The following is a 27,831-nucleotide window of genomic DNA, read 5'->3' on the forward strand; positions in this document are numbered from 1 at the left end:
ACACCCGACAGGAATGTGGATATAGCCGCCATACCTCTCTCCCTCCTCCGATCCGAGCCGTTCTGCTCCACCCCGGGACAACAACACCTTGCTGCAGGAACCCGAAGGACTCGAAGGACTCTACTGCACGGCCATTAAACATGAACCTCGTTACGGCGTTGTTGATGTTCTTGTTATAAGCGGTAACTTCAGGGTAGTCGGGCTATATGCCGCCCAGGACTAAAGTCTGGAAGTCATGATGCCACTTCGCAGCCCACACTCACACAGGGTTTTGTAAGAAATGTGCTTGGTTAACGAAGAATTACTGAATAATGAACCCGGGCTGTGCTAATTTGAAGAGAGATGTGGGAGAAAGTTTACCAATATATTATAAAGTTCACTATGTCTATTAAAAAGTTTACCATTTGGCTTGTTCTTATTTAAACGTTTATAATAATAAATGTGTTAACTTCTATTTATTTCATTTACCCCTCTTGAACTTGGTAATATGATTTCATAACATAAAGTTATTCTCAACACATATTCAAAGGCAAACAACTAACTTCTACAATCCAGGAGTATTTAAACTAAACTTCAGATTCCTTTGATAATTTGATAAACCAAACAACTAACTTCTACAATCCAGGAGTATTTAAACTAAACTTCAGATTCCTTTGATAATTTGATAAACCTTTAGCATCTCTTTTATTAGATTAAATTTATTCTTTAATTTTAAATATTTTTATCAAGATAATAGGTAGCAAATACTTCTAGCTTTCTATGGCAAATTGTTTGTTTAGCTTTGCCTGCGCATCGCACTTTGCAGGCCACACTTAATGACTTTTGCGCGTCGCCTGCACCTGGACAACACCTGAATGCATACCTGCCACGCCCACCCGCTTCTTTGACCCAACCACCCCGTCCACTCCTCCGACCTTCACCACTGGATATTTTGCACATCCCGGTGGCATGCAAAACGGGAACGTGCCTGGTGTTTGCCCTGCGGTCTTCGGCAGACAATGTCCTGCCATGTCCACCCGAAAACCATCGACTCCCACCCGCATATTCCTATATTTTTGGGTAGCAATTAATTTGAAGTTTAGCACGTGTGTGTGTCTTTGTGATTATTACATAATGGCAAAGACAATGTCAACAGCAGCAACTTGGATAACCGAGAAAGGAGAAGGGGGAATTTGACCGGGCGGATTTTGGTGGCTCAGGTTGTGCAAGAGCCTGAGCCGGATTTCAAGGACTCGCAAATGCTAACAGGTGATGACAACACACACACGTACACATTTTGATGGAGAGTCTGCCTGCTGGCAGCGACATAAACAAAATAATAACAAAACGCAGTCAGCAGCTCAAAGAGCCAAAGAGCTCGAGAGTCGCGATACTGAAGAGAATCCGCGCAGGCGCAAAATGACCATTTCGAATTTCGAACTCCACAGGCTGGCTTAAAAGCATGTCCTGGCCGAGTGAGCAGCTCAGTCTAGTGCTGAATACATCGAGGCCAGGACACGCGACCCGTGAAAGTGTCGAATCAACCAAAAAATAAAAGAAAATCCCAAGTGCCAAGTGCCGTGCGAAGAGGTCACAAACATCTAACTAACTGCCTCCAGAAACTGTGCGATTTAAACTAAGACCAAATTATACAAGGTAGCGAATCGAGCTTGGCTTTAACTGTGCATTTTGTGGGTGTTTGGAGTGTGCGTGTTGTGTTTGTATTTGCTATGTTGGCCAACTTCCGGTGGCAGAAGGCAAAACGTCAAAGTTTTTTGCTACCAGACAGCAAGGCGTCGAAAATGGGAATTGGGATAGGAGCACCCTTGAATCTAACTTATTATTTATAAACTTATGGGTAAAATAAAGTGAGTGGGACTACTCTATGGCCCTGAGTCTGTGTTTTAGGCGAATTGAAGTGTAACTTCTTTGATTCCTCAGATGTGTTTATTTATCTATTAACGAAAGGTGTGAACCTGAATTTATTAAATGATATCTTTAATGGTGGCGTAATCTTTTTACCTTTATAAGAAATTGATAAAGAAAATTAGCAAATAGAATAAAATTTATGTTAGAATTCCAGAGTAAGGTATATTACTTCAAGCACCTTAACTGCTTTTAGCAAAAAAAAAGCCAGGAGAGAACATATGAAAGGCTTCCCCTTTAAAACATTATCCAGCTTAGTTTTAGGCTCCCAATACGTTTGCCTTTGAAAAGTTCTAGGGATTTAACAAGCACCCAGGATAAAATATTTCGCGAGCTTCACTCATTTCCGCCAGCTGCATGTATAGTATGCGTGTGTTTTTGTATGTATTTGAGTGTGCATAATGTGTGTGTAAGAATCTGCTCATTTCCGTTCGCCTGCCAAAATCAGGTGAAAGCCAGCTCGTAAAGCTCACGGTGGAAAATCCATTTGCAGTGCATCAGTGCCCGGGGAAAAACCTTTAAGCAAACAGCAGGCGAAGTGAATTAACCATAAACAAAACAGCCAAAAGAAAAACCCCAGCGAGACAAAAGCAAAAACGAAAACGAAATTTAAACGTCCCTGCATATTAATCAGAACGAGAAACGTGAACAGGATCAAGTCCTAGACAACTTATCACAGAGGATTTACGCAGACAGACGAAGGACACGACTGCGATTCCTGTGTAGAGCAAAAGGCGTCGCTAATCAACGGCCAAAAGCAGACGACATCATACTACCCGACTCCCCACGCCCACGCCCACCACTCCCACTTGGAAAAGAGAAAAAAAATAGGATCCAGAAGCTGGAGAGCAGGAGCCGCCTCATTTGGCCACTGCGGATTATGTTAATTAGGTAATTTTTGCTTTGATTACTCGTACCTTGGGGGTTCTGCAATTTTTGTTTGCTCTTCGCCCGCTTTTCGAGAACCGTCCTCGAATTGCCACCAAACCACCCAGCCAACCAGCCAGCCAGCCACCCTACCACCCAATCACCCACTGTCCAGCTTACATATTTATGAAATTTTCATGCAAATCGAGCTAATTCATTCACATTTCTCCAACGCAGCTCAGATGGCAGCCGTTGCTCAGTTTTTAATTCGCCGCCTTAATTGCAAGGCGATTTTTTTCTTGCCCGCCTGATTTCTATTTAAAAACTCATAATTAACAGAGCAGTGGCGAAAATTGAAAAACTTTTAGGGGTACTTCTCAAACCCCTAAAACAAACACAAATTCCAATTATATTTTGAAATAAAACGACAACACAGGGAGTTTATTAGAAACGTTAATCAAGAGCAAATAAAAAAGTTGAAATTAAATGCATTTAGCCAGAAAATACAATTATCACTTGGTAAATCGATTTACAAACGAGCAAATAAAATATATAAATTAAAATTGCCAAAATTCTATTCTTTATGAATGGTAATAAAATGGGAATTAATTATTACCCAGATAATTTATTTAACAGCTGACATTTCATGGGCATATGGTCACGGACAAGTCATCCAAATTAAGATTTGATTTTGCAAATAAAACAATTTGCAACCACAACACCATCAAATATTACTTAAATCTAACTACAAAACTGGCAGTGGGGAATTATTGTGGCCTGCATAGCCAGTCAATTGCGAAACTCGATAAATTGAGGCCTAAATACACGGAGCAAAATGCAAATTCTGGGCAAAAGTCCAAGGCTCTTGGGACGTTAGAGGTCAGAGGTTTTGGCCAACACAAAGCCTAGCAAACTTGCGAATGGTATAATGGAAACAAAAACAGAAACTCCCAGTTGCCGGAAGGCAGTCAAAACTTTGTGCTCAGCCTCTGCCGCTTCCTTACCCATCGATAATTAAATTGTGAAATTGTGAGTTTTGAATCGCAACTAGAAACTATGAAATGTGGCCGAAAAGCTTGCTCAAGTTTCAGCCGCAATTTCCCAACCTTCAATTCAGTTGAGGGATGATTCCTAGTAGCTCTATGATTTTCATTTTCATTTCCAATTTAATTTGATTGATTTTTGCCTTGTTTTAGGGGGCGACGGCACATGAAATTCATAAGCCTGAATTATGCATGCAAAGCTGCTCGCAAAAGTATTATGAAATTCCTGTGGGCAATTTATTTATTTACGAGTATATTGCGCACAAGCGGGCCGAAAAACATAGACCATCACCACGGCGGGTAAATTATGTGTACATAAATAGCACTTCACTCGGAATATATAGCTGTCAAAGAGAGTATGTTTACGCTTTGGTAAAATGTCAAGAGCAAATTAAGCAAACGCTAATTCGACTTTTATCTGCCACGGCAATAAAACTTTTGCTATCCGCACAAAAGGAATCTCAACCTGCGCCTCGGAAAACCATAAAGTCCAAGTTGCTGGCAATTAATGCAACCACAGCGACTAATTAGACGGCAGCAAAAGTGCCGCCAGTTCAGCCCAGATAGCACACGCACCCCGAGCCCCAGGGGGACGATACAGGTAGCACCCGGTATGGGGGATGATGCTTTCAAAAGGGGGAACTCGCCCCCAATCAAATGCGGCTGGGTGTGGTGTAAGTGCCCCTTGTGCGGTTAAGATGCTGCCATGGCACCATGGCACCACCGTAACCTGATATCACATCACAGCACTCACAACTCAATTTATTTTGACTTTCCATCAAGTCGGCGCTCAGCAGAATTATGGTAATTGTTTCCACTGGCAGCGCAATTATTATTTATTTAATTAGTCGCTGACACAACTCGAATTTGTGCCGTCGGCTGCAGGTAAATGAGTGAATTCCGTATTTCTGAAATTATTTTATGCTCATATCGGAAATTATCTTGCGATATTCCATTACCGGTTAGTGTTTATAGCAATTAACATTTAAGTCACTTAATCGAAGAAGGTATTTAAAGCTTGCAAATTCCCCAGGCTAATTGACAAGAAACAATTATTGAAATCAAATACCTGGAGAAATATTAAAATACCTTGCTTTTCTGTCTATAAATACTTAATCAAGTTTATTTACGGAATATTGATTGAAGGGTTGAGCTGGAGGCTATTATGTTTTATAAACTAAAATATTTATTTAGTTTACTAACACAGGAATAGTATAACATGATTTTAATTTCAAACATGACTTGCTGAAAAATGCATTAATTTGGAAATCATTTCTTAAAGAATTAACTCCAAAACTAGCCGACCACCCAATCAAATTCCCATTGCGACCACTGTGCGTATGAGTGATGCCAGCGACAGTCGACCAGACAATTTGCATATTTATGAAGAAGAACGGCCTTTGATAAAGCTGCAAGACGGAGGCTGCCGGATTGCTGGCTGCTTTAAGCTGATTCAAATTGAAAAACGCAGACAGCAAAGGCAAGAGATACAAATGTAAATGGTTGTGAGCCGCTGGGAGTTGGGAGTTGGAGCTAGCAACAATAATCTGCGCTGATTTACGATTTACAGGCGCGAAATAGACAACGAAATTCTGGCATGGGGATTCGCCAGACAATTTGCGTGCGCAATTTGCAGTTGATGGGCGACGCACGCCTTTCTCCCGCCTCCCAAAAACCCCTAAAAAAATACCGGAAACACACCCCCCAATGGGCTAAATTGTTAAACATTTTTGCGAATGCGAAAAGGCGAAAAATATTACACACTGATTTTGATCGCTTAGCTTTTTTTCCTTAAATAAACGGCTGCTGGAAATGGTAAATGGAGAGCGGTCTATCCATGGCCAATATTTCACGCTGAGTTTGCACAAAAATGCGGCAATTTAAAGCCATAGAAGGCAAATGAAGCATCAACAATGTTCACATTTCTGAATTTTAATAAAAGTTAGCTATATATGAACATTTATTGCGATGGATTTCAGAGATAAGCTCTTAAGCACTTATGAGTTATTATAATTTCCAGCATGTATAAACTTCTAATTACTACTCAGGACTCACATAACTTTACCCGTAAATAATCCCAAGAGCACATTTAGTAATTATCTTAAACTCACATAATTTCCAATTGAAAAGTCAGCCACATTTGCACTCTGCTGATTGCAATGCGAAAACTTGTCTGCATTTGCAAATACTTATAATTAGTCAAATGCATACAAATCCCCAAGTTGGCAACTAGTTCACCTCAATCTGCCTGCACGAAGCACTCGTTTCGCAATCACTTTTGATATGAAGCAAATTTGGGTTTTTGTTCAAGTTGTGCAGTAAAAGCTTTCGGCTTTCCCACTTGACATGTTCCTAGAACTGTGTCAACACAGTTTTTCAATAACGCTCCGACATGTGTGCATATATGCGGGTGTATTTAGTGCAAATATGGGTAAGCAGCTGGCATTTGAGGTTGATATTACCAAAAACCAACTTCCGCTTGCACTGCACTTAGGCAAACACACTGGGAAATGAGTGAATTTAACATTGCAAATGGAGCACTTAAATATATATGGAGTACATTTGGAAGAGATCCAATCGATATTGAAAATACTTACATATTATTTGTGAGGAAGGCCCCTTTAAGTACACTTGGAAATCTCACCTTAATGCCTAATCCAGGACATTAAAGTGTTGCGCCAGCAAAGTGATTTGTTGTATACAAAGCGGCCGCATGCTGAGACACCCCGACGACCCGTAAGACCCCTCCTGAATCACCATTATTCCCCTTCATCACAAACGCACAATGGAAGCGAGAATAAGGACGAGAACGACGGCATTGCAAATAATCTTTGCAGTAAATACGCAACAAGGATGCTGGGGGAAAAAAGTACACCCCATCCATCGGTTGGGGATCATTATTTGCCCAAGTGGGAAACAAAACGTCGGCAAAAAGTCCTGCGAACCAAATGTCGCACATGACTGCGGCAACTGTGTGCGTGTGTTTGAATGTGTAATTTAAGCATTAGAGACGCGTAAAACCTTAACTCAGCGCACACGCACGCACACACACACACTCTCGCACACACAGAGACATGAAAATTGAATAAATTATGCGTGTCATCACATGCCGAGAACAGGCGGAAAATCAGGGGGAAAAACCTAGATTCGGGGGGCATTGGGATTTTCCTACGAAAATCGCAATTTGTGTGCGACGACGGCATTTAATTAAGCGTTTTGTATTCATCGGAAATGTCATAAAAATGACGACAAGCCGGTGGCATTTTACCGAGCAGCTTCAGGATGGATGTTGCACGTTGCATTAACGACTGCAATGCGGCTGGGATTTGCCACAGAATAATTACCCCGAATCCGTGTATCTTATCCTTCTATATTTGTTCGCTGGTAACTTATCTACTGCGCCTTTGGGCATCCCTTGAATGCAAAGTCACGTTTCTGGTAGAAAAGCCAGCAAGAGAAATAGTGAAAATATGCAAAGTAGTTGGGCGCTTGGAGCGTATCCGATTTCAAGGTCCCCGCTATCCATAAAAATGTGTGGAAATCGAGCTTTCGGATATCCTGAGTTTGCTTTGAAGCTGGTTCTGAGTTAGGAAACTTTCCTTTTAAAATACATTACTCAAACACTGGCGAAAACAGCAAAGATTTTATTTGACAAAATGTAGTTCTCAAAAGGTAAAAGAAGTAAATTTATTTCCAGCTGTTTTCATTTTTGTTTTGTAGTTCCAATGTTGGACTTAAACCATTTAAAACAATTTTTTTTAAATCTTAGAACTTACTTTTAAGAGCTACCATTTTTTTTTTGGTGCATCCTGGTTTTTGGTACCCTTTCGTTGAGTGCTCCTCTAACGAATGTTAATCCTTGCGAGGAAGCGGAAAGCAAAAACAATAAGCACTTGGGCGACATGTACATGTGTGAGTGGGTCGTGTAAGGTTATCCTTGAAAATATTTAGCAGCCACTCAACTGCGTTACGTATACGCACAGTTAACCTGGCATCATCGCAGCTCAGGACACCCGGGGGCGCCACCTACAAGTCACCAGGCACCTATTCCAGCCGTTTGTTTGTGGGAGAGTAGAAAACTTTTTTAGACAGCCAACACTTTCGCATCGATTTTCCTAGCCATTTTTTCTTTTTCTCTTTTTTTTTTGCCTTTTCGTTTGCGGTGGCTGCTATCTGGCAGCTGGCTCAGTGCTGTTTGTTTTTATTTTCACACTCTGGCTTTGGCTTTTAGTGCTTCCCACAGTTGGCCAAGAACTGAAGAACTAACACACACACTCACACACAGTGACAGAGCACCCGGCATCATCATTTCGTATTCAATGTGGCATTAAGGTCAGGATATCTGGGATTTATAAGTTTTGTTAGCAGCTCGTCGAAGGCCGCCGGCACGCGTTTATTTATGCAGGTCAAAGGAAATTCCAAGAGGCACATACTCGTATGCACTCTGCCACATCGCAAGTGGCGGCTCCTTTCCGTTGGCACTCACTCACAATTTAAATCAAATTAAACGCCTGGTTATCAAATAAAGTTAAGAGTTTCGCCCGACAACTTTCGGCACACTTCGCATTATTTCCCTTTACATTTTTGTTAGCGATCCACGCATAACTTCCGGGAGCCTTTTCTTTAAACAGTTCCCATTGTTGGACAACAAAAGTTTGCTGTGGCACGCCCACTTGGCTGCCCCTCACTCGCCTGCACTTTCGACACTTTTATGCCTCACGGTCAAATTGTTATGGCTTATAATGAATGCCGGGATCGAGAAAGGCGCACAATACTCGTAAATGTTGAATATAAAATATGCGAAGTGCAGCACAGCAAGTGGGCGTTGAAAAACGCAAGCAGCATAACAAATTAAAAACTTTGCCCTGTTTTTTCTTTTTTTTTCCTCTTTTCGTTCTCTCGACTGCCAGCAAAATGTTTTGCCATTAAAATATGAAAAATTGCTTAATAATTCAAGCTGGCCGGGGGCAAGTTTAAACGCCAACAAAACAATTCACAAACTGCGGGGGCTGATTGCTATGGATTCGATATATGGTCGATAAACAAACAGAAATACTTCATAGTTTAATATTTTTGAAGGGTCAATCGTTTTAAAATTGTGATGGGTTACTGTACTGTTTAAATAAATTTATTAAATATATTGAGAATACATACACAACGTTAGAACTCTACATTGTATATATATTTTAAAATATTGCAAAGGCTTGACACAAAATCCTCGAGGGATTACTGTACTTGAAATGCTTTTGTAATTCCCCACAAAACTCATTTAAAGGATTCACTGGCGACTGACAGCGGCGGCGTCATTCGAAACACATTAGACATATTTCGTATGCTAATTCACTAATTGCCAGCCTAATCATCGCCGCACAACGGGAATTACCAGCATATATCAAGCGGCTCAAGTGCTGCAAATGGAACGGGTGAACGGGTGAACCCTTGCAGGCCGCGTTTCGTTGCGTGCTCAACTTGTGATTTCCGCCACATTAATTTCAATTTCACAAAAAGACGCCCCCGGAAGAGCGAGCCCTGTTTTGCGAGAAAATACCAAAAGCGAGGCCAGTTGGGGACACGGAGCATTTGGTAAATGCCTTAATGGCCTAATTTTTGTTTTCCAACGCAAAGACAAAACGGGACGAAGAGCTTTTCCACTCGCACAACACCAACACAACAGAAAAAAAAAGCAAAATATACGACAGTTATGCGTGTAATATTTTTTCCTTTGCCAGGACCCACAAAAGGGAGATCCTTTCAGAGGAGGGTGGAGCTGGCAAATTATCATTGAAGTTGAGCGGAGAGAACAACAATCGTTAAGGGTTCGTGCCGGGGTTCGTCCTGCCTTGTGGCCCATGAAATGATGTCGTAAAAATTTAAAGTTTGCCGTCTGCCTTTTGTGTGCTGCTCGAAAAACCTCGGAGAGCAAACAGCCCGAGCCCCAGAGCTTTGGCCATAATTTGATACTCGAAAAATTGAGCGTAATGTTCGTTAATGTAAATGGCGCGTATTACTGACAAGTGCCTCGCCTGATAAATTACCCGCCTTGCAGATTTATGCGCAGACACATGCGCTAATTGTCAAAGCACTTTCGGTTCCATTTCCGGTTCGACTAGAAAGCCATATCGATGCCAGAACTTGTTGGCCAGGCAAATAAGGAGCCCAGAGCTCTGAGTTTTGCCAGCCAATCTGTCAGGGGATCAAACCAGCGCCCGACGGCTATGAAAATTAAAAGACACAAAATGCCAGAAGTTGACGACACACAACCAACAGGAGGATGGAGAAAACAAGCGCCGTTGACAACCACAATCAAAATAACAGACGAAATTTGCTGATGGGGATTTGGTATACAGTGAAGTCAGGAGTCGGGGACAAACTGAAATCTACTTTGCTGCCTGGATTTTTGTCTATTTTTGGCACTCTCAGCCGCAAAAGTTATATATACAGAATATATATACCTAGTTTAAAGGCAAACAGAGGCAAAATTTATTTGGGCGATGGGAAACCACTCAAGATATTTCCCAATAATTCTTTGAGGTTATAACTAGACCTTCTTAAAGTTTATCTCTATAGAAACTATTTAAATCTTTACCAACTGAACCATATAGAGTAAGTTTCCAGAATTGCTTCTCAAATTTCTTTAACAAGCTGACAAGACTTTCATAAAAAATATGATTTCAAGAGTATCACTCGCTTCGCTACTCGAAATGCCATCCAGACAACAGAACAATGGCTCTGGGCCAAGTCGATGACACCCAATCCAAATACATTTTCGGGTGCAGTTTCTCTTCGCCAGTTTTTATTTCTCGTTCTCGTTTTTCCTTTGCAATACGAAACCACTTGAAACGGCGGAAGGAGAAACGCATCCCCAGTGGCAGCAGCCCAAGCCGAGTTATTGATTTTGCACTAGTCACAGATTTATTTTCACGATTCCCCATGAACTGCTGCTGAGCAAAGAGAACTTAAAGGGCCACGGCTTTAAGGGCCTAGAAATGCGGAGGAGCAGCTCCATGGCACAGCACTCGAGGCGAAGGATTCGAGGGATACGAGGGACACTAAGGATACTGCTTCGAAAGCCTCGATTTCTGTCCGAGGCAGAAGAATTTTGTCTAGCTGGCCATGTCTGGTCATGTGGGGGAGTGTGCTTGAGTATTTGTGCGAACATAATCTGGCTATCACACAGACACGTATCTCAGATTTAATGGTCAACCAAAGGCAATTTGGCAAATTATTAGAAAATCATTGTGTCACTTTATGTGCCGGACAAGGAAATATGAGTGCCTGTGGCTCCAGGCTCCGAATCAGGATGCCACTACCACTTCAGTGTCTGTCAGCCACACAATTTGCTGGGGCTGTTGACCCAGAGTGGAATTGCTTTTCGCATCACACTACTACTATATTAACCATAAGTAATAATTTAGCTCGAGAGCAGGCAAAAATGAGACGGGTAGTTTGATCGAACAAAGAAGAGCGGGGGTCGGGGTCAAACAATTTATGCGCAGTTATTGAAAAAGTTTTTCAATTTCGCAAAAAGCCTTGCCAGAACCAAACTAAGCCACAACAAAGGGGTTAAAAATATGAGTAAGATAATAAAAATGAGTGCACCCCCTGCCACTTTGAAAGGCCTTCCTTCTTCTTTTTTTTTCTTTATCAGAAACATTTTTTTCAGTCGTACTCAAGGTCTCTGGAAAGATAAGCTGCTGCGAGCAAAACCGAAATTGGGCTACCAGAATACCAGAATAAAGCCCAAGACGAAGTCAAGCAAGCGGCAAGCACACAAACACCCCGAGAACCCAAAATAAAATATACAAAAAATAGAAAGAAACGGAACAAAAAGCGACCAAATAAACATACACAAGAGGCCCAGATCCGTTGTGGCGGCCCTGAGCCTTCAGCGATTTTTCACAACACAATTTAACAAATAAAAGCGGGAGGCGAACTACAAAAAAGAATAAATAAGGAGCAAAAACAAAAACTTGCCTGAAAAGACCCACACAAATAAAACAATAAAAGCCCCACACACTCACATACACACACACACACACACATTCTCTGACAAGAAGAACAACAACAAGTTTATTACAGATTTTACTTATGTGTTTTTGGTTGCTTGGGTGGGTTTCCCGTGTGTGGGAAAAGGGGGGGGTGGCAATTTTCCCGGAATGGGTGGTGCCCATTTTACCGCAGGGCATTAATAAGGCGCACAACATGGCGGCGGAATGCGAGCGAAAGTCAATGACATGTGCTCCCTGGAAATCCCCCGCTGATGGGAATGACAAATCTCGTTCATATTAGAGGCCTCATATATTTTCAAGAATTACACAAACTTGTATATTGCCAGGCCACTCATATTTCTGTTTTTGGGACACTCTCTAGGCCATTTTGAAAGAATACTTGAATCTGAATCCAAAACTAGCTGCTCATCTTAGTTATTTAGCATCGATACATTTTCTTTAATTTTAAACAATAATTTCTTTAAGTATCTTTTCGTTGTTCCTACTCTCCTCTCTTATCCAATACTAAAATAAAATCAAAGACTTCGAGTCCTCTTTACCTTTCAATAAATACCCATAAAGAAGCTTTTAAACTTTTCTGCGAAACACGAATAGGAAACCGATTTCAAGGATTCTGAGTCGGCCTACACAAAATCCATGGCCAGCACCTCAACAGATTGCTCCGTTGTTTGTGATCAATATGGTTTCACTTCCTCCCACTTTGTCTGCCAGTATTTTAGTCTGTCGGGCCGACGAACTGAACCGAACTGAACTGATGCTGCTGCCAAATTGCCAGCTCGTTTAGACTGACAGTCGAAAGCCAGAAATAAACTTTAATTTGAAAAGTTTTATGCGCTGCAAATAAAAGCAAATCGATGACTGAAAATCGACCGAGTGTCGTGGCAAATTGTTCGCCAAGTGTTGGACATTTTGCTTAAAGATGCCAGACCTACAAAGCAGTTTAAGTCCCACATGCATATCCACGTGCCCGCACGTGCCTGACATTGACACAGATGCTGGGTTGCAGGGGTTTTCCTCCCAGGATAACTCGCTGACTCGCTGAATTGCCCAGACTGTACACTTTGATAAAATCTGCAATTTAATTTACTGAAGATTACAATTCGTTTCAATAAAATGTGTAAGATTGAACTGCAATTAATCACATGGCCGTGTTTAGTAATTAAATATAAATTATTTCGAAATCTACGAATAATTCTGAAGTTCACCAGATTTAGAAGCATTTCTCTGAATGTATCACCGCACCAGCATTGAAAGCATGTTGTTCACACAAGGCGAACTCTATGAAGCCAAGGGTAAAGCGGAAGTTTATTAAAACTGCTGCAAACAAAGGCGCAAAAGAGATGGGATGAAAAATAAAAAACAATGGGGTAAATGCATTGGAGAAAAGCGCAGGAAGCGCACTTAAACAATAAACATGCCGTTCGTGCTGGGCAAAAAAGAAAAGATCCGGGCACAAAGACACCGCTCCGGTCGGCACTAACATTTCCATGCAAATAAAGAGCAGAGCGCGATGGAGAAGTAAATGCAGCGCATTACGTATACGCCAGCGTGTCTGGCAAAATGCAACCAGCCGCGACGGGCATAGATACAATTTTGTGTGTGTTTTGTTGCCCCATTGAGCGCAGCAGTTAAGCAAGGAGCAAAAGGAAAAAGCACTGACTCAGCCACTCGATGAAATGCAATGCCATGTCCTTGCTGTCCTTGGTGTCCTTGTCCCGTCAAATGCATCTGCATCCGTTGATAAAGCCATGTTGGCTTCGGATCCCGATTCGGATTCGGATTCGCATTCAAGTTCGGGTTCGGGGGCATCTAAATACGTTTAAAATAAATCACTGACGTACGCCGCGTTGCTTGGGAAAAAAAGGGGAAGGCGGGGATGCGAAATCCAATTTCAGCACAGCAGTGAGTGCGCCTTGGATTTTATTTAAGCAGCTCGCTTTTTATATCCTTGCAGGGGGTATAAGGTTATTCACCAGATGTTTGCAATGCACTACAGGCAAAGGTTTTAAGAATGTACTAAAATGATTAATGAGAAACTTCAAACACTTGCTTTCTCTGCAGCAAAATTACCATGTCTCGCTGATAAGAATTTCTGTCTTAATAAAAAAGAGAATATGCTACTCAGCTTTTAGAAGTTTCCGTACTTTCACGTTTGTGTGCTGTATTTTTTTGGTCCTGGCCAAAGTTTGTGATCTCTTTTATGCAATCTTGGCATTTGCATCCTCGAATAATGTACTTCAGCATTGCAGCACTGCAAGCTATTTGCTTTGTGCAGAGCATTTGATTAACTAAGAAAATATGCACTGGGAAACTAACTAGCACAAAGGAAAAAAACAAGGGGGAGCGAGAGTCTGTCATATAAATATGCAATAAACCCGATGACAAATTCGTACAAACAACCCTCGCTAATGTCTGATAATAAAATACAGCCGAGAAGTACGGGAAAAATATGGCACAGCAATTTGCAAATTATTTTCAAGCTGGCATAAAATAAACTGACAGGCACCCTTGGAATCCCATTGCTCCCCTCAAATAAAGGACACCATCGCCCCCTGAGAAATTGTGGGATGCGTCAATCTTCTCCTGGCAAACAGACAGCTCACGTTGTTGCTGCTGGTGCTGCTGTTGATATTTCCCCTGTTTGTTGTTGGTTTTTGAAATCGACTTTCATGTCAATTGACTTGCGTACATCTGCCTGTCGGAATATCTGACTGAATTGGAAGTCCGGGGGTGTTGCGTATTACGTTTGAGAGGGTTGGGTGCCTGAATGTCGCCAAACTTATGGCCCAAATTTTACTGTTATGTAAGCAAACGGCAGCAGATGAAATGAAACGCCAGCTCCCTGATGATATTTGTCAATAAATTTAACGTAAACCAGCCAGAGCCTTCTATTTGTATATATGTACGAGTCGCTGAATGTGGTTCAACATTTTTGGGTGTAATGGCAAGGAAACCATCTACAAATAAAGCTTACGTATATATTGATATATTTTTCTTAAACTGGTATGCACGTTAGGATCTTAATCATGACATAATATAAAATTACCTAAAATTGTTTAACCATTTGAATGAATTTTTGTATTTGATGTAACCTTCAATGCATTCTAAAGTGTTTTAATAAATAACATTTTACTCGTTGGAGAAAACCCCCTTATATAAAAATCTTTTAATTATCTATAAAGCTTTCACCCTTTAAGAACCCCCACTGCAATCATAAAATCGTTTTAAAACTTTCCAATCGCCAATCGAAGCCATCAATCAATGCACCGCAATCTTGCGAAACCAGTTATTATAGCTCGCTGGCGGGTTATCAAAATGCCATGCTCGACTTTAAGTAGACATTGACAAATTAATTTGCCAGGCTCGGGTTGTCCGAGTCCCAAAAAAAAAAAAAAAGAGGAAGCCGCAATCCAATCCACTCGGGAGGGAAGAAGAAGAAGACAAGAGAGGGCGGAAAACGTAGCATACATTCGAGCGTCATTAGGCCGGCAATGAGTAAATCAAATTTGCGTCGTTTTGGGGCCAGCTGCTGTGGGTTTGTCAGTTGACAGTTGGGTCGGAGGCTCGGTGGCTCGGTGGCCTTCCTGTCGCTTGTCTACGCCGGAAATGAAATGACCCAGTTAAATGATTTATGGCAAGCACACACACATACACACAAACACACACACGATGGCTGGGGTTTATTACCGGGGCTTAGTGGCAAGCGGCCGACAGGATTGGCGCATTTCCACATCAGCCTGTATCTTAAAAACCGTGTGGCGTGTTGAAATTATAATTTCATTAGCTGCAATCAACATAAAAATAACACTAAAGGCAACTGCAAAAGCGCTCCGAAGTCGTAAAGCCAAAGTAGAAATTAAAATGCGATGAAAAGAAAGGAAAGGAAAGAAAAGCGGGGAGAAAGATATTTAAAAGCAAGTTTTACCTTTGCCACCTCTTGCATTTCACACAACACACACCGTCAGTTGAACAGCAAAAGCGTAATTACAAGCAATTTTTTTACGTTTTATTACAGATTTTAAGCACGCGACGACAACAACGCCGGGGGAGCACTTGGCATTGTAATGTGACAACGACAACAGTTGGCTAAAAGCAACAAGACCAAAACGAAGCGGGAATGCTCGCTTTTTAATTGACATTTGCTCGAGTTGAGTTGCGTTTTGTTCAACGGCAATTAGCATCACCGGAAAATAAGGGGAAAAAACAACAATAAAAAAAAGCAGAAAACACAAAGGAGCGCAATTAAAATTGTAAAACAATTGCCAAAGCGTTGAATTGAAAGGGGGAGAAACAGAAACAATAACAGACGACCCGGAATAGAATGATCAAGTTGATTTAATTAAAAATTCAGCATCTGTGTGCAATGGAATTCGAGCACGCAGCCTGAGCAATGGCCGCCGGACCGGAAGCGGAAACGCAGCCATTGCCATTGCCCTCGGGCAGCTACCGCCGCCGCCTCTGACTGCCGCCGACACTTGTCACATGTTTGGCCAAAAAGGCGCGCACGTGACGCCCCTTTTTGGTGAGACCGATGAGCGAACGAACGAACGAACGGATGAACGAGGAAATGAATAAGCCAGCAGCCATATTCAAAATTGAACGTTAAACGTTCGCACGTACCGAGCATAAATTCCAAGTGAAATAAAAGCCAGCCAAAAAGGGAGAAAAACGTACACCTCCCCCCATTTAAACCAAAAAAAAGTAAGAGGAAAGAGAAAATGGTGAAAATCGTGAACGAACACTGTGATCTAGGCCTGGCCCTTCTGCTGGTCTGGACATGGCTAACAAGGCTGGTGGTTTCGGGCCAACTGCTTGAAATACCGACCTCATCCCCATCCTCATCCCGTTTGGCCGCCGAAAGGGAGGAGCGGCAGATATCCCTGCAGGATGTGGGCCTCAGCTACCAGAGCATCCACCGAATGCTGAGGGACGAGAACGAACCGGCGAGCTTTCGGGGGAGCTGCGCTACCAACAGAAGCGCCACAAAAGGGAGCTGGAGCTAAATGCCCCCGCGAACAAGCTAAATCTCACCCACCGCGACTTGAGGACCTTCAACAGCAGCGATGGAAAGTGGAAGGGCGACTTCCAGGCGATCACCGCCATGGATCTGAGCAGCAATCAACTGAAGGGTCTTAGCCTGGACAAGTTTAATCAGCTGAAGCAGCTGGACGTTAGCAATAATTCCCTGGAGATAACTCCATTCAGTTTGGCTGACAGCAACAACTCACTTTTCCTGGCGACACTGGATCTTTCCTGCAATAAATTCAGACAAATTTCCTCGAGCTTCTTTGTTCAGCGTCAGCCTCAGCTTAAGAATCTTAACTTGGCTCACAATCATTTGCTTAACATTTCCCGGGAATCCTTCTACAACTTGCTAGAGCTACAAACGCTCATTCTCAGTCACAACAACATTTCGGATATTGACTACGAGACATTTCTGGCTCTTCCGAATCTGCAACACCTGGACTTATCCTATAACCGATTGAGTGGATCTGCAATACGAGCTTTGCAGGGCATTCCGGATCTAGTGAGTCTTTCGATTGCCTACAATCCGGAAGTGGGAGCAGCAATGCAGGAGTTCGTGGCATCGTGGAGTCTCAAGGAGTTGGATGCTAGTGGCACTGGATTGTGTCAGGTGCCAGCAGCTTTGGCCCAATCTGTGAGGACTCTCAAGCTATCCGACAACTGGCTCAAGGTAAGTTCAGATACTTGGAGTTATTATTTGTAAAAGCAATTGTAAGATATCGAGTTATTAAGTTGCAACAGCGATTCGAATTCGAATTTGTGACCAATTTTATTTTATATTATATTTTCAAAATTAGAACTGCTATGATGATATTTTAGTAAATTTTCCTGAACTCCCTATTTCTGTGCTCCCTCCATGCACAAATATAAATAGCCGCTCTTTATTTTTACTTAGAAAGCTTGGACAAATGCGAGTGGAACTGCTTTGATCAATAAATTACCGCCTTGTGGAAGCCAATGAACCGCAATTCGACGCATTTGCCGGCAATTAACGGCACATTCCCGACAGACACTTGCCATCTTTGTCCTTGGCTTCAGATTCAGTCGTCGGATCCTGCATCCTGCAGGATAGCTCCATTATGATGGGCTCCCTTTGCCGCAGCCGCCATTAATTAGCATCTGTTATGTGGCCCCTGCGTCGCTGCGTGCTTGAGTGCGTTTTCCGTTGCCCCTCGACTTTTCCTCCCCCACCGCCCACAGTTTTCCGCCCAACCAGCCAACAGTGGAGCAACCGCAAGGCAATCCCACCACGCGTATGATTTACACTTTGTTATTTTTAAATTTCTGCCCCCGCCATTTTGTGCGGCTCTCTTTTACTTCCGCCTTTGGTGCGGAAGCGGAAAGAAGAAGAAAAAGCAGATGGGTGGGTAAAAGCATTTTATGTGGTGTTAATTTTAGCATTGGGAGCTATTACGCAAAAACAGGAAATTTTTATTATTGATTTTTTCGATTTTGCTGGCTGAGGTTTCAGGGCCAAAAAGTTTGTGCCAACATATAAATATTAAATATCCACATTTTAATTACTCATGCAATTAAAGAATATTTTGTACATAAACCGATAAACCGATTAATTAAAATAATTGAAATAGTTATTTGTGTGTACTGGAAATAAATTATAATGTACAAGTATAAATTTGTAAATATTTGGTTGCAACTTAAAGTAAAAAATTAGGAGTAATTTGTTAAGGTTATACGATTTTGTTTGAATTGGAAGATAACGAAAACAGTATTATAGTTGCAACAAAAGCCCTGCTGTAAAGAAATACACAATGAAGCAGGCTATTATAGCTAATAATCTCCAACGAATAATCCAATTTAGACTGTTAGACGCTATAAGAACGCGGCTGGAAAAGTATTTTCCTTGAGTGGCAGTTGCAGGCATTGTTAAGCTGTTAGTCCGGCTAAGAGGACACGCCACTCAAGTCCAGTTAAGAACGTAATTAAGACACAATGTGGCCACACAATGGAATAGCGAAGTGCACTTCTCACTTTTCAACAAATGCGAGTGGAAAACAAAGAAAAATAATAGAATGGGTGCTCAAGTCTTAATCAGAAAGGAAAAGCAATAAGACAAAAGGGAGGAGGGCTGCCGGACGGGAAAATCTAGGGGGGGAAATAGGGGAGCCACTGGGCCTCTGGGCTTGATTGACATAAGCAGCAACACGAGCTGCAGATTAGCGTTGCTCCTCAAATTGCCAACACTTACACACAAAGGGCGAAGCAGAATAAGCGGCAAACAGATTTATAAGGGGCACAAAAATAGACAATCCCGATTGCATTATGGGCATAAAGCTCAGCAGGTCCGCAGGCATCGTTTCGCCCAGGTATTATCCTTAAACGGCTTCAAGTGTAGACAAACAAATGCGGCGCATAAATTGAGGCAGCCGCCTTTGTCGCTCTGTCGATTATGGCGGAAGCCATAAAAGGTGCAAAAATACCGCTTCGTAAGCTGTTTAGGGCCAGAGACAAAGGCTCCAAAGCAAGGATGAGGAGCAGCAGGAGCAGCAGGAGAAGTAGCAGAATGAGGACCAGGAGCAGAGGCCTCAGCCCGGGCTGGGCATTAATAAAATAAGGATAATTGGCATAAGCATAATCACGTTTAAGCCAACAGCCAACGTGCAGCTGAGACGGCTGAGACAGGAGCTGGAATTAGAAGTACACTTAAAATAACATTTTTTTTATGGTTCTTTTTAATGGGAGGTCATCCACAAAAAAAAAAAAATAATACTTTTTCGTTAATAAAATTCATTTTTCTTTTTAAATGCCTGCATTAAAATTGAAAGTTTAAGAGGTTTCGCAATTTCTATACAATATTTTATACCATCACTTGAGTTACTTTTAAACATGCATACTTTGGTAATTTTTTTATGCATATCTTGTTTTTTTTGTAGTGTACTAGCCAACTATCTATGCAGTCGCTGCTGCCCCTCCTGAAGTGGCTCGTCACTGCTGCCGGGTGCCTTTGTTGCCAAGCCATTTTAATTTGTTCGCCGGGCCAGGCCGACTGCCTTTTGCCACTGCCTTTATCGGCAGTCAACACGCAGCCTTTTCATGGCAAATTATGGCGTTTAGGGGCCGCCGTTGGCCCAACCCGATCTGGTGGCCCATCCTCAGCTGGTTGGTGGCCCAATCCGTCGCCTCATCCTTGCTCCATCGCACTTTCATTTCTCCTTTTGGCCCCGGGACAGAAGCGATGGCAGGCTGTCTGGCTTCCTGGTTGCCTGCTTTCCTTCTTTCCTACTTTCCTGGTTGCCTGGCACTCGTTTCATTTAACGAGTCGCGTCTATGTTTACTTTGCTGCCAGACGAGGATTGCTCGGGGCATCGCGGGATTGGCAGGGATTGCAAAAGGGGCAAGTTCCCTGCGAGTCCTTTGAAGTAATTATAATGGCAGATTTAAGTTAATTTTTAAACAATGTCGCCCTGGCACATGCAACTCGCACTCGCACTTTCCCTCTTCGCCAGCCAGCCACTAATCAAATTTCTCCAGACTTTCGCTCAGTACAATAACTTCTTGAGTGCTCGTAAAGTCACTGACTAGACTGCGATTAAATCATAAAGTTTTTATAAACCTTTAGGGTTGAAGCTCGTAAATTCGAAGAAACTTAATAGAAAATGTATCATTTACCATATTATTTTTAAAAGGGTATTGAAACGCTTTAAATGTTGCAGAAATTTTTGATATTTTATTTCTGATATTTTATTTTCAATTTGCAGAGCATCAACTGCGGCGATATGGACAGCTATCCATTGCTGCAATATCTGGATCTCTCGCATTCCCGAATTGCCCAAGTGGAGGATGATGCTCTGGGACGATTGGAACTCCTCGAATCTCTTTTCCTGGATCACAATCTCCTGATGCGAGTGCCCAGTAGTCTACCACCATCCCTGGAACACCTCTTTCTGCAGCACAACCAAATAATGGACATTCCACCCCAGGCTTTTGTTGGCCTAGTTAATTTGCAAACCCTGGACTTGTCCAGCAATCGATTGATCTTCCTGCCTGGTCTTTCGCTGCCCAAACTGCTCACCCTGAATCTGCAATCATCGGGAGTGGAGAGTGTTAGCCAATCGATAGTGCACACACTTCCGCAGTTGAGGGACCTTTTGCTGGAGGACAATCCCATTAAGTGCAGCGACTTGCTGGGCATTGCCGAGTGGGCCAGTCCTTGCAGGTCAGTGGATGTGGGTCAACCGAATGGAAGGAGCCAAAGTGAGCGGGTGGACCTCAAAACGGAGTATCTGCAGTTCCACAACTTTTATGAGAACTTCAGTCGCCACGAGTGCGGTGGTAGGAAACCGGAAAATGACACAAAGCCGCCAACTTGCAGCCTGACAAGTGCAACACCAGCAACGCCAACAACTCCAGCAACAACAACATTGACAACGTCGCCGAGAACTATGTCAAAAGTTAAAAAGTCAAAAGGAGCCGACACGGCAGCAACATCACTAAAAGCAGCAGCAGCATCTACAGCAAAAACACCAGTGGCACAGCCAACAGACACACGTGCAACACCAGCAACTCAAGAGGAGACGACAACAACAGCAGCAGCAGCAGCAACATCCGCTGAAAAAGCAGCAGTCCCAACAGCAACACCAAGCGAGCCAACAGCAGGAGCAGCAGCAATGCAATCAGCTGGCAACAGCGCTGCCCAGTTAACCACAAAAACTTTGCGGCCGAAAGGAACAACTTCGTTAGAGCAAATACAACTGCAGCAGGGGCAACAAATGCCTGGCATGCCGGCCAAAACAACAGCAATGCCGGCGCAGAAGAACCTGCCAAGTTTCGACCAGACAAAGCCAACAACAGCGGCTTCCATTTTGGCAACGCGAACAGCAGCAGCAGCAACAACAACAACAACAGCAACAGCAAAAGCAGCAGCAGCAACAACAACAGCAATAAATTCCTACAAGCCAACGGACATTAGCGGAGCCACAAAAACAACAGCCGAAACATCGGCGACAGTGGCACTTGCACCACCAGCAATCGGAGTGCCACAAACAATTTTGGCCGGCAAAAAATCTGACAAAATGCCAGCCGATAAAACCCCGGAGACTTTATTAAAATACCCAACAAGCGACACATCCGGTCAAGTGGCAACCGCGCAGCCACACAAGCATGCAACATTGCAGCTGCACGTTAAGGATCGACATCTAATTGGCACACCGTTGCTGATGCACAAGGGCGATGTCCTTTTGGTCGATGCCGAGCAGTTGCTGTTGCCCGGCACGGCCACCGTGGCGGATGCGAATGTGAATGCGAATGCGGATGCGGATGCGGAAGTCTTGGACTCCAGCCAACAACATCAGTCGGCGGAGCTGGAAAAGCTGGAAAAGCAGCAGTCAGCAGCTGATAAGCGACAAGCGGAAACAATAAACGGCGGCACAAAGTCTCCGCCGAAAAGCCACAAAAAGAAGCCATCGCTGAGCATCAAGAAGATGACCTACAGCACCAAACATGCAGTGAAACCCGTGGAGGATGGGGCAACAACCTCGAAGACTCCGCAACATCAGCACAGCAGTGTCAACACCCCGAAGGAAGCTGCTCCCGAGGAACTGAGTACTTTTGCCCAGCTGAAGGCCTATGTGGAACTGAAGAGCGAATCGAAACCGGAGCATCTGATGGATCAGCGGGAGGAGAACCTCCACAACCTGACGGGAAATCATCCAGGGGTTATGTTGCTGGTGGCCTGTGTGTTGTTCATCGTGTTGCTGGCGGGTTTGGCACACGTTTATCGATGTGAATTGCCTTGGCAGAGGAGCAATCGCTCGGGACAACTGCGACCGCATCACCAGAGGCACCTAAATGACACGGATGATGGGAGTAGCTTCCTGCACTATCAGGGATCTATAAACTCCGCGGGGGATCCTGCTCGCCTCCAAAAGTGGCATCACAGCACTCGACGGGAGGCTCCCTACAGCTCTCCTCTGCACAATCTACAAGCTCGCGAGCTGCAGCAGCAACGCTGCCAGCAATTCTACAGCTCCTCACTGGCGGACAAGAGCTCCTCCACCACATCCTCCACCTCCTCGGGCAGCAGCCGCAGTAGTCTGCACTCTCCCAGCAGAGACGACAGCTACTACATAGAGATGGCGCCCAGTAGTCCGCCCGCCACGCTGCCCAATTTACCCATGGAGTTGCTGGGCAGCAGGAGCAATGCCCTCGCCGGAAGTCGAGCGGATCGAGTGGCGGCCACCGATCTGGGCGGTACGACCACAGCGGTACCTTCTCCCTCGGCGACGGCCATCAAGTCGGTGAGCAGCAGGCTGATGGCGCCCAGTTCCAGGCGCTTGGGCATCTGGTGACAAACCGTCTTCGGCCAGCGACAGTACGCGCCCTTTCAGTAGAGTAAAGAGTAAGGTTTAAAGGGGTCCACCGACAATCGCCAGCTGCCAAGTAAATCAAAAGTCACAAAAATGGGGCTAGGAAAAAAATTAGTGAAATTCATCAGTGAAAAATTTGCGAAGTATTCATATTTTTACATTTTAAACTTAACTTTTCCCAAGATCTGCAACTAAGCAATATTTCCAAATTTAATATTGCAGTTGGGCTAAGAGTATTTATGGTTCAGTTTAATATTTAAACAAGAACAAATATTCAAAAGCTTTTTTTCAATTTTCTGTATCTAAGGTGTTCGTGTGATTTGGTGTGGTCGCTTTCCTTAAGATCGACAATCAATATAACCCAAAGGTTACAAACAAACCGAAGTCTCAACTTCTTGAAACTCCCAAAAAGGTTGAAACTGGAAGCTCAATTGCAAAGGGAAACATAAATGCGAGCAGCATTATATATGGGTGATTCCATATCAGATTTACAGTCGATATTGGGAAATTCGATGAGATATTTTTTTCATGCTCTTTATCGAAAATAAATCGACACGTATTTTTTATATGGCTCAGAAAATTTTTTTGACAAAGTTATGATTTTTTGAATTTTTGATGAACTGCCCTTTTTTTGATGACAGTCGCGTTTTCAAGCCCCAATAACTCGAAAACCGTACGTCGCAGAAAAAAAAATCTATAGGAAGTAAAAATTTCATCCTTCCTTCTTCTTTGCAAAACTTTCGTGAAAAAATTTTTTTAAACAATTTTTTTACCACAAAAAGTTCAAATGTTTATAACAAATTCATTTTTCTCCAACTTGGACATTTTTGATTTTTTTTATTTTTTCACAATAAATCCTTCAATTTCTTCTGATGAACATACTAAAATTTCAGAATGGTATCAAAATTAGTTTTTGAGTTATAGAATTTTAAAGATTATCATGCACGGTCCGCGCGCTCGGTCTCAGGGCGTGCGCCGACCAACGACTCTAACGAGCGTCAATTCGCTTCGCGCGCGCATAGTAAGGGTCAATGAAATGAATTTTTAATGCTATTTAATTCCATAACTCAAAAACTAATTTTGATACCATTCTGAAATTTTAGTATGTTCATCAGAAGAAATTGAAGGATTTATTGTGAAAAAATAAAAAAAATCAAAAATGTCCAAGTTGGAGAAAAATGAATTTGTTATAAACATTTGAACTTTTTGTGGTAAAAAATTGTTTAAAAAAATTTTTTCACGAAAGTTTTGCAAAGAAGAAGGAAGGATGAAATTTTTACTTCCTATAGATTTTTTTTCTGCGACGTACGGTTTTCGAGTTATTGGGGCTTGAAAACGCGACTGTCATCAAAAAAAGGGCAGTTCATCAAAAATTCAAAAAATCATAACTTTGTCAAAAAAATTTTCTGAGCCATATAAAAAAATACGTGTCGATTTATTTTCGATAAAGAGCATGAAAAAAAATATCTCATCGAATTTCCCAATATCGACTGTAAATCTGATATGGAATCACCCATATATTACTTCGAGCTGGCTCCTGGCTTGATTTATGATGCCTCGCTGCCCACACGTTGCAGGCCTCTTAGCGTTTCGGTTAGCAGCAACAATTTGTCATAAACTCCCGTTACGTATACGCCACTTGTAACCGGGGCAAGAGCGTAGACAAGCGGGCAAGCCAAATAGCCAACGCCAGCAAAGTTTTTACGAGCCATCCGAAGTCGATGTCCATCTTGTGGCCGTATTTGGGTCAGTTTACTGGCCAAGAGCGCCGTGTGCGGCCCAGTTAACTTTATATAAGTGCCTGTCCGTTTGCCAAGATTAAGTGTTTTGATAGTCATGCATATAAAAATGAAATATCGATCAAGTATTAAATAACAATTTAGTTTATGACGGCCTCGATTCAGTAATCAGAAGTTGTGGCAGCAGATGCTGACCAAGGCGGATAAATCGGAACGAATTGGTTGAGAGTGAATTTAATGTGGGAGTTGTTCAGCAAAACAAGGAAGTAATTTCAGCCAAATTGGTAATCATATGAGAAAATAGTGTGTCATTAAAAGTAATAAAAATAGGATTTGAATTTTGTATATAGTTTTTAGTAGGACTCTAAGTAGTTGTGCCAAGCTTTTCCTAAAGCTATATTGGCAATCTCTAGTTTCCCACTTTCAAGCCCTTCCTCGCTTGCTTTTATTATCCTTTAATCCCCTACTGCTCCTCCATTTTCGATTCCTGACTCGATCTTAACCTACTTTGCCAGCTGCTTCAGATGCCAGAGTTTAAATTGCAATCTAATTAAAGTTTCGCCCCCTTTCCCTTCGACAATCTCCACCCATCCGTTGGATGGGAGAAGTGTTTGCTATCTGCGCTGGCATCTAGCATTCTTCACCCCATTTCAAGATGCTTGGGAAACAGGACCGAAAACACACCCTCTTTCTTCGGAATCGGCCCGCACTTAACCTCATTTTACAAATTGACCAACACAACATATGGTGTAAATCCAGCCAAATGGCCAGACATCTAATCCGCCACGGCAAAAGTGAAATGTTGTAAAACTATTTGGGGGCTATACGTACATGTATCTAACGGACATCAAAATAATGTGGCAGCAAATCAAATTACAACACAAGGGTGGCAAAATGGTTAAGGGAAGGGCCAAGGGAAACGAACACTGAGCATACTATAGAACACAACAATTACATTAAGACACGATAAAAAGTTGTGCAACAATCTTGCGACCCCGACCACTCAACTAAACCGAACTACGCCGAACTGAACTGAAACTGAAGATGCCACCACCTCCTCAGAAAGACGGACCGCAGTCATTGCACAGCTTTTTCAACTTTTTGTGGCTTTGTAATTGGAATACAAGAGAAGGCGCGTGCACACAAGCGGCGACAGCAACAGGAAACAGTCGGGGAAAGTGAAATACAGAGCTAGATTCGGTTAGAAAGCACTCGCAAAAATAATCAAGTTCTATTATTAAACGGGGATTTGAAGCCAGCCGAATGGGAATACTCCCTTCAGTTTCAAATTGGTAAGAGTTTTAAAGAAGAATATACCTATGTATGATTGGGTTTAAAGTGAAACGTCTATAAGTGCTTCTTTCTATATTAAATACTTAAAAAAAGTAATTAAATATTTTATTGTGCATCTTGGCAGGACTTGACATTCAAAATCTAACACGTAACCTATTCAGAAAATTGAAATTTCCCTGGAATTTATATTGAAGTTTCTGCCAGAACATAGTGCCATAATTAAGAGTACAAAGTACTGCCATCTTTTAGTACAATTTCACAAAATTCAAACAATTACCAACTGCTAAGTAAGTCTTCAATCTCAAACAAGAAATTCTATCACCAATTTTCCTCAAGTGCAGATAGATAAAACTTTCTAGGAAAGGGGGTTGAAAGGCGTTCAAGCAGAGTCCGCTTAAGCAATTCAGAAGGATTTATTTTCGGCCACAAAAGCGAAATGCCCGACAAAGCGCTCCGAACAACAATTAAAGTAATGCTGACCAACAACCCACGCCCGATTGGGTGGGATTAGAAGGCAAGTGCGGGGGGCCCTAGTCCAAGTCCGAGTCCTCGTCCGAGTCCTTCGGACCATTTCGAGTGGCGTACGATGCCAGGACGCACAAAATCTTAATTAAGGAACTTCCAAGTGGGCAAGTGTCGAACGGGGCAGTGTGGGGCATTTTTTGAGAGTTTTGCCGGGCAGCAGGAACCTTTTTATTTGTCGGCCTGCCAGCACAGCACAAAATTCGCTTTTCGCCTACAAAAGAAAACCCTGCGGCAGCAGAGTGTGCTGGCTGAAGTGACCCAGAGACTTAGTCCTGCAGCATTGTCAAATTTAATGAAGGTTTCCTTTCGGACTTTTTGCTTATGACACTGGCCAGCTGGCCAAGATTTAGGAAGTTAGAAAGCAGCCATGCCAGGGCGAAGGCATTGGAGTGCCAACTGAAATGAGTTAATTCGATATTTGACACTTTCGGAGCTCGCATTCCACACAATCTCGGTATGTGATGGGATCCAGCAGCCAGCAACCAGGATTCAGGATTCGGGACCCCCGACTTTTGTCTCCCTGCGCAGTTAATAAAGTTGGTCCGGGACAGGACGTAATTATTTGCCTGCTAAATGGCTTTTGGACGACATTTCGGGGCCGTAAATGGGGGCGATTTAGAAAATTATGTGAAAATAAGTTGCCTTTTGTTTGGCCATTGGCCGTTGGCAGTTGGCAGTTGGCGGTTGTTGGGATCGTAAATAACGTTCATAATTGGTCCGGCTCGAAAAGTGGTCGGCGGAATGGGGGTAAATGAAAACAGAACTCGAAATCAACATCTCGGCCGTATGGATAGCAAACAATAATTAAACTTAATTGCGCTGTACATTGAAAAGTCAAACTGTAAATTATAGTTATTAACTTTTACTTGTAGTGAAGTTTACCTAAACTAACATTTAAATTCCGAATATTGCATGTACAATTTCCATAGAATATGTATTTAAAATTTACCAAAACAAAACGATTGAAAGTAAAATAGAACACAGCGACAGCCAGGAAAAAACACAATTCCAGCAACGTTAATATTTGCATTTAATTTGTCGAAAATCAAAAATGCGATAAAAACCCACAATAACAACAAAAACTAATTGCCAAATATTTGAC

At 42.6% G+C, this 27,831-nt stretch overlaps 2 protein-coding genes across 4 annotated transcripts in view; one reads left to right on the forward strand and one right to left on the reverse strand.

Moving 5' to 3' along the window:
- LOC108087208 (protein timeless homolog) overlaps window positions 1-27,831 on the reverse strand; it is a 73,480-nt gene that overhangs the window by 7,821 nt on the left and 37,828 nt on the right. The window lies entirely within an intron of this gene.
- Window positions 1,473-23,642, forward strand: LOC108087209. The gene is given in 5 exon segments (XM_017184476.2): window positions 1,473-1,635; window positions 2,399-2,796; window positions 15,840-16,774; window positions 16,777-17,519; window positions 20,566-23,642. Coding segments are annotated over 3 exon segments (3,606 nt in total). The 5' UTR covers window positions 1,473-1,635; window positions 2,399-2,796; window positions 15,840-16,542; the 3' UTR covers window positions 23,197-23,642.

Source organism: Drosophila ficusphila, unplaced genomic scaffold (genome assembly GCF_018152265.1).
Source record: "Drosophila ficusphila isolate 14025-0441.05 unplaced genomic scaffold, ASM1815226v1 contig_791, whole genome shotgun sequence".
NCBI lineage: Eukaryota > Metazoa > Arthropoda > Insecta > Diptera > Drosophilidae > Drosophila > Drosophila ficusphila.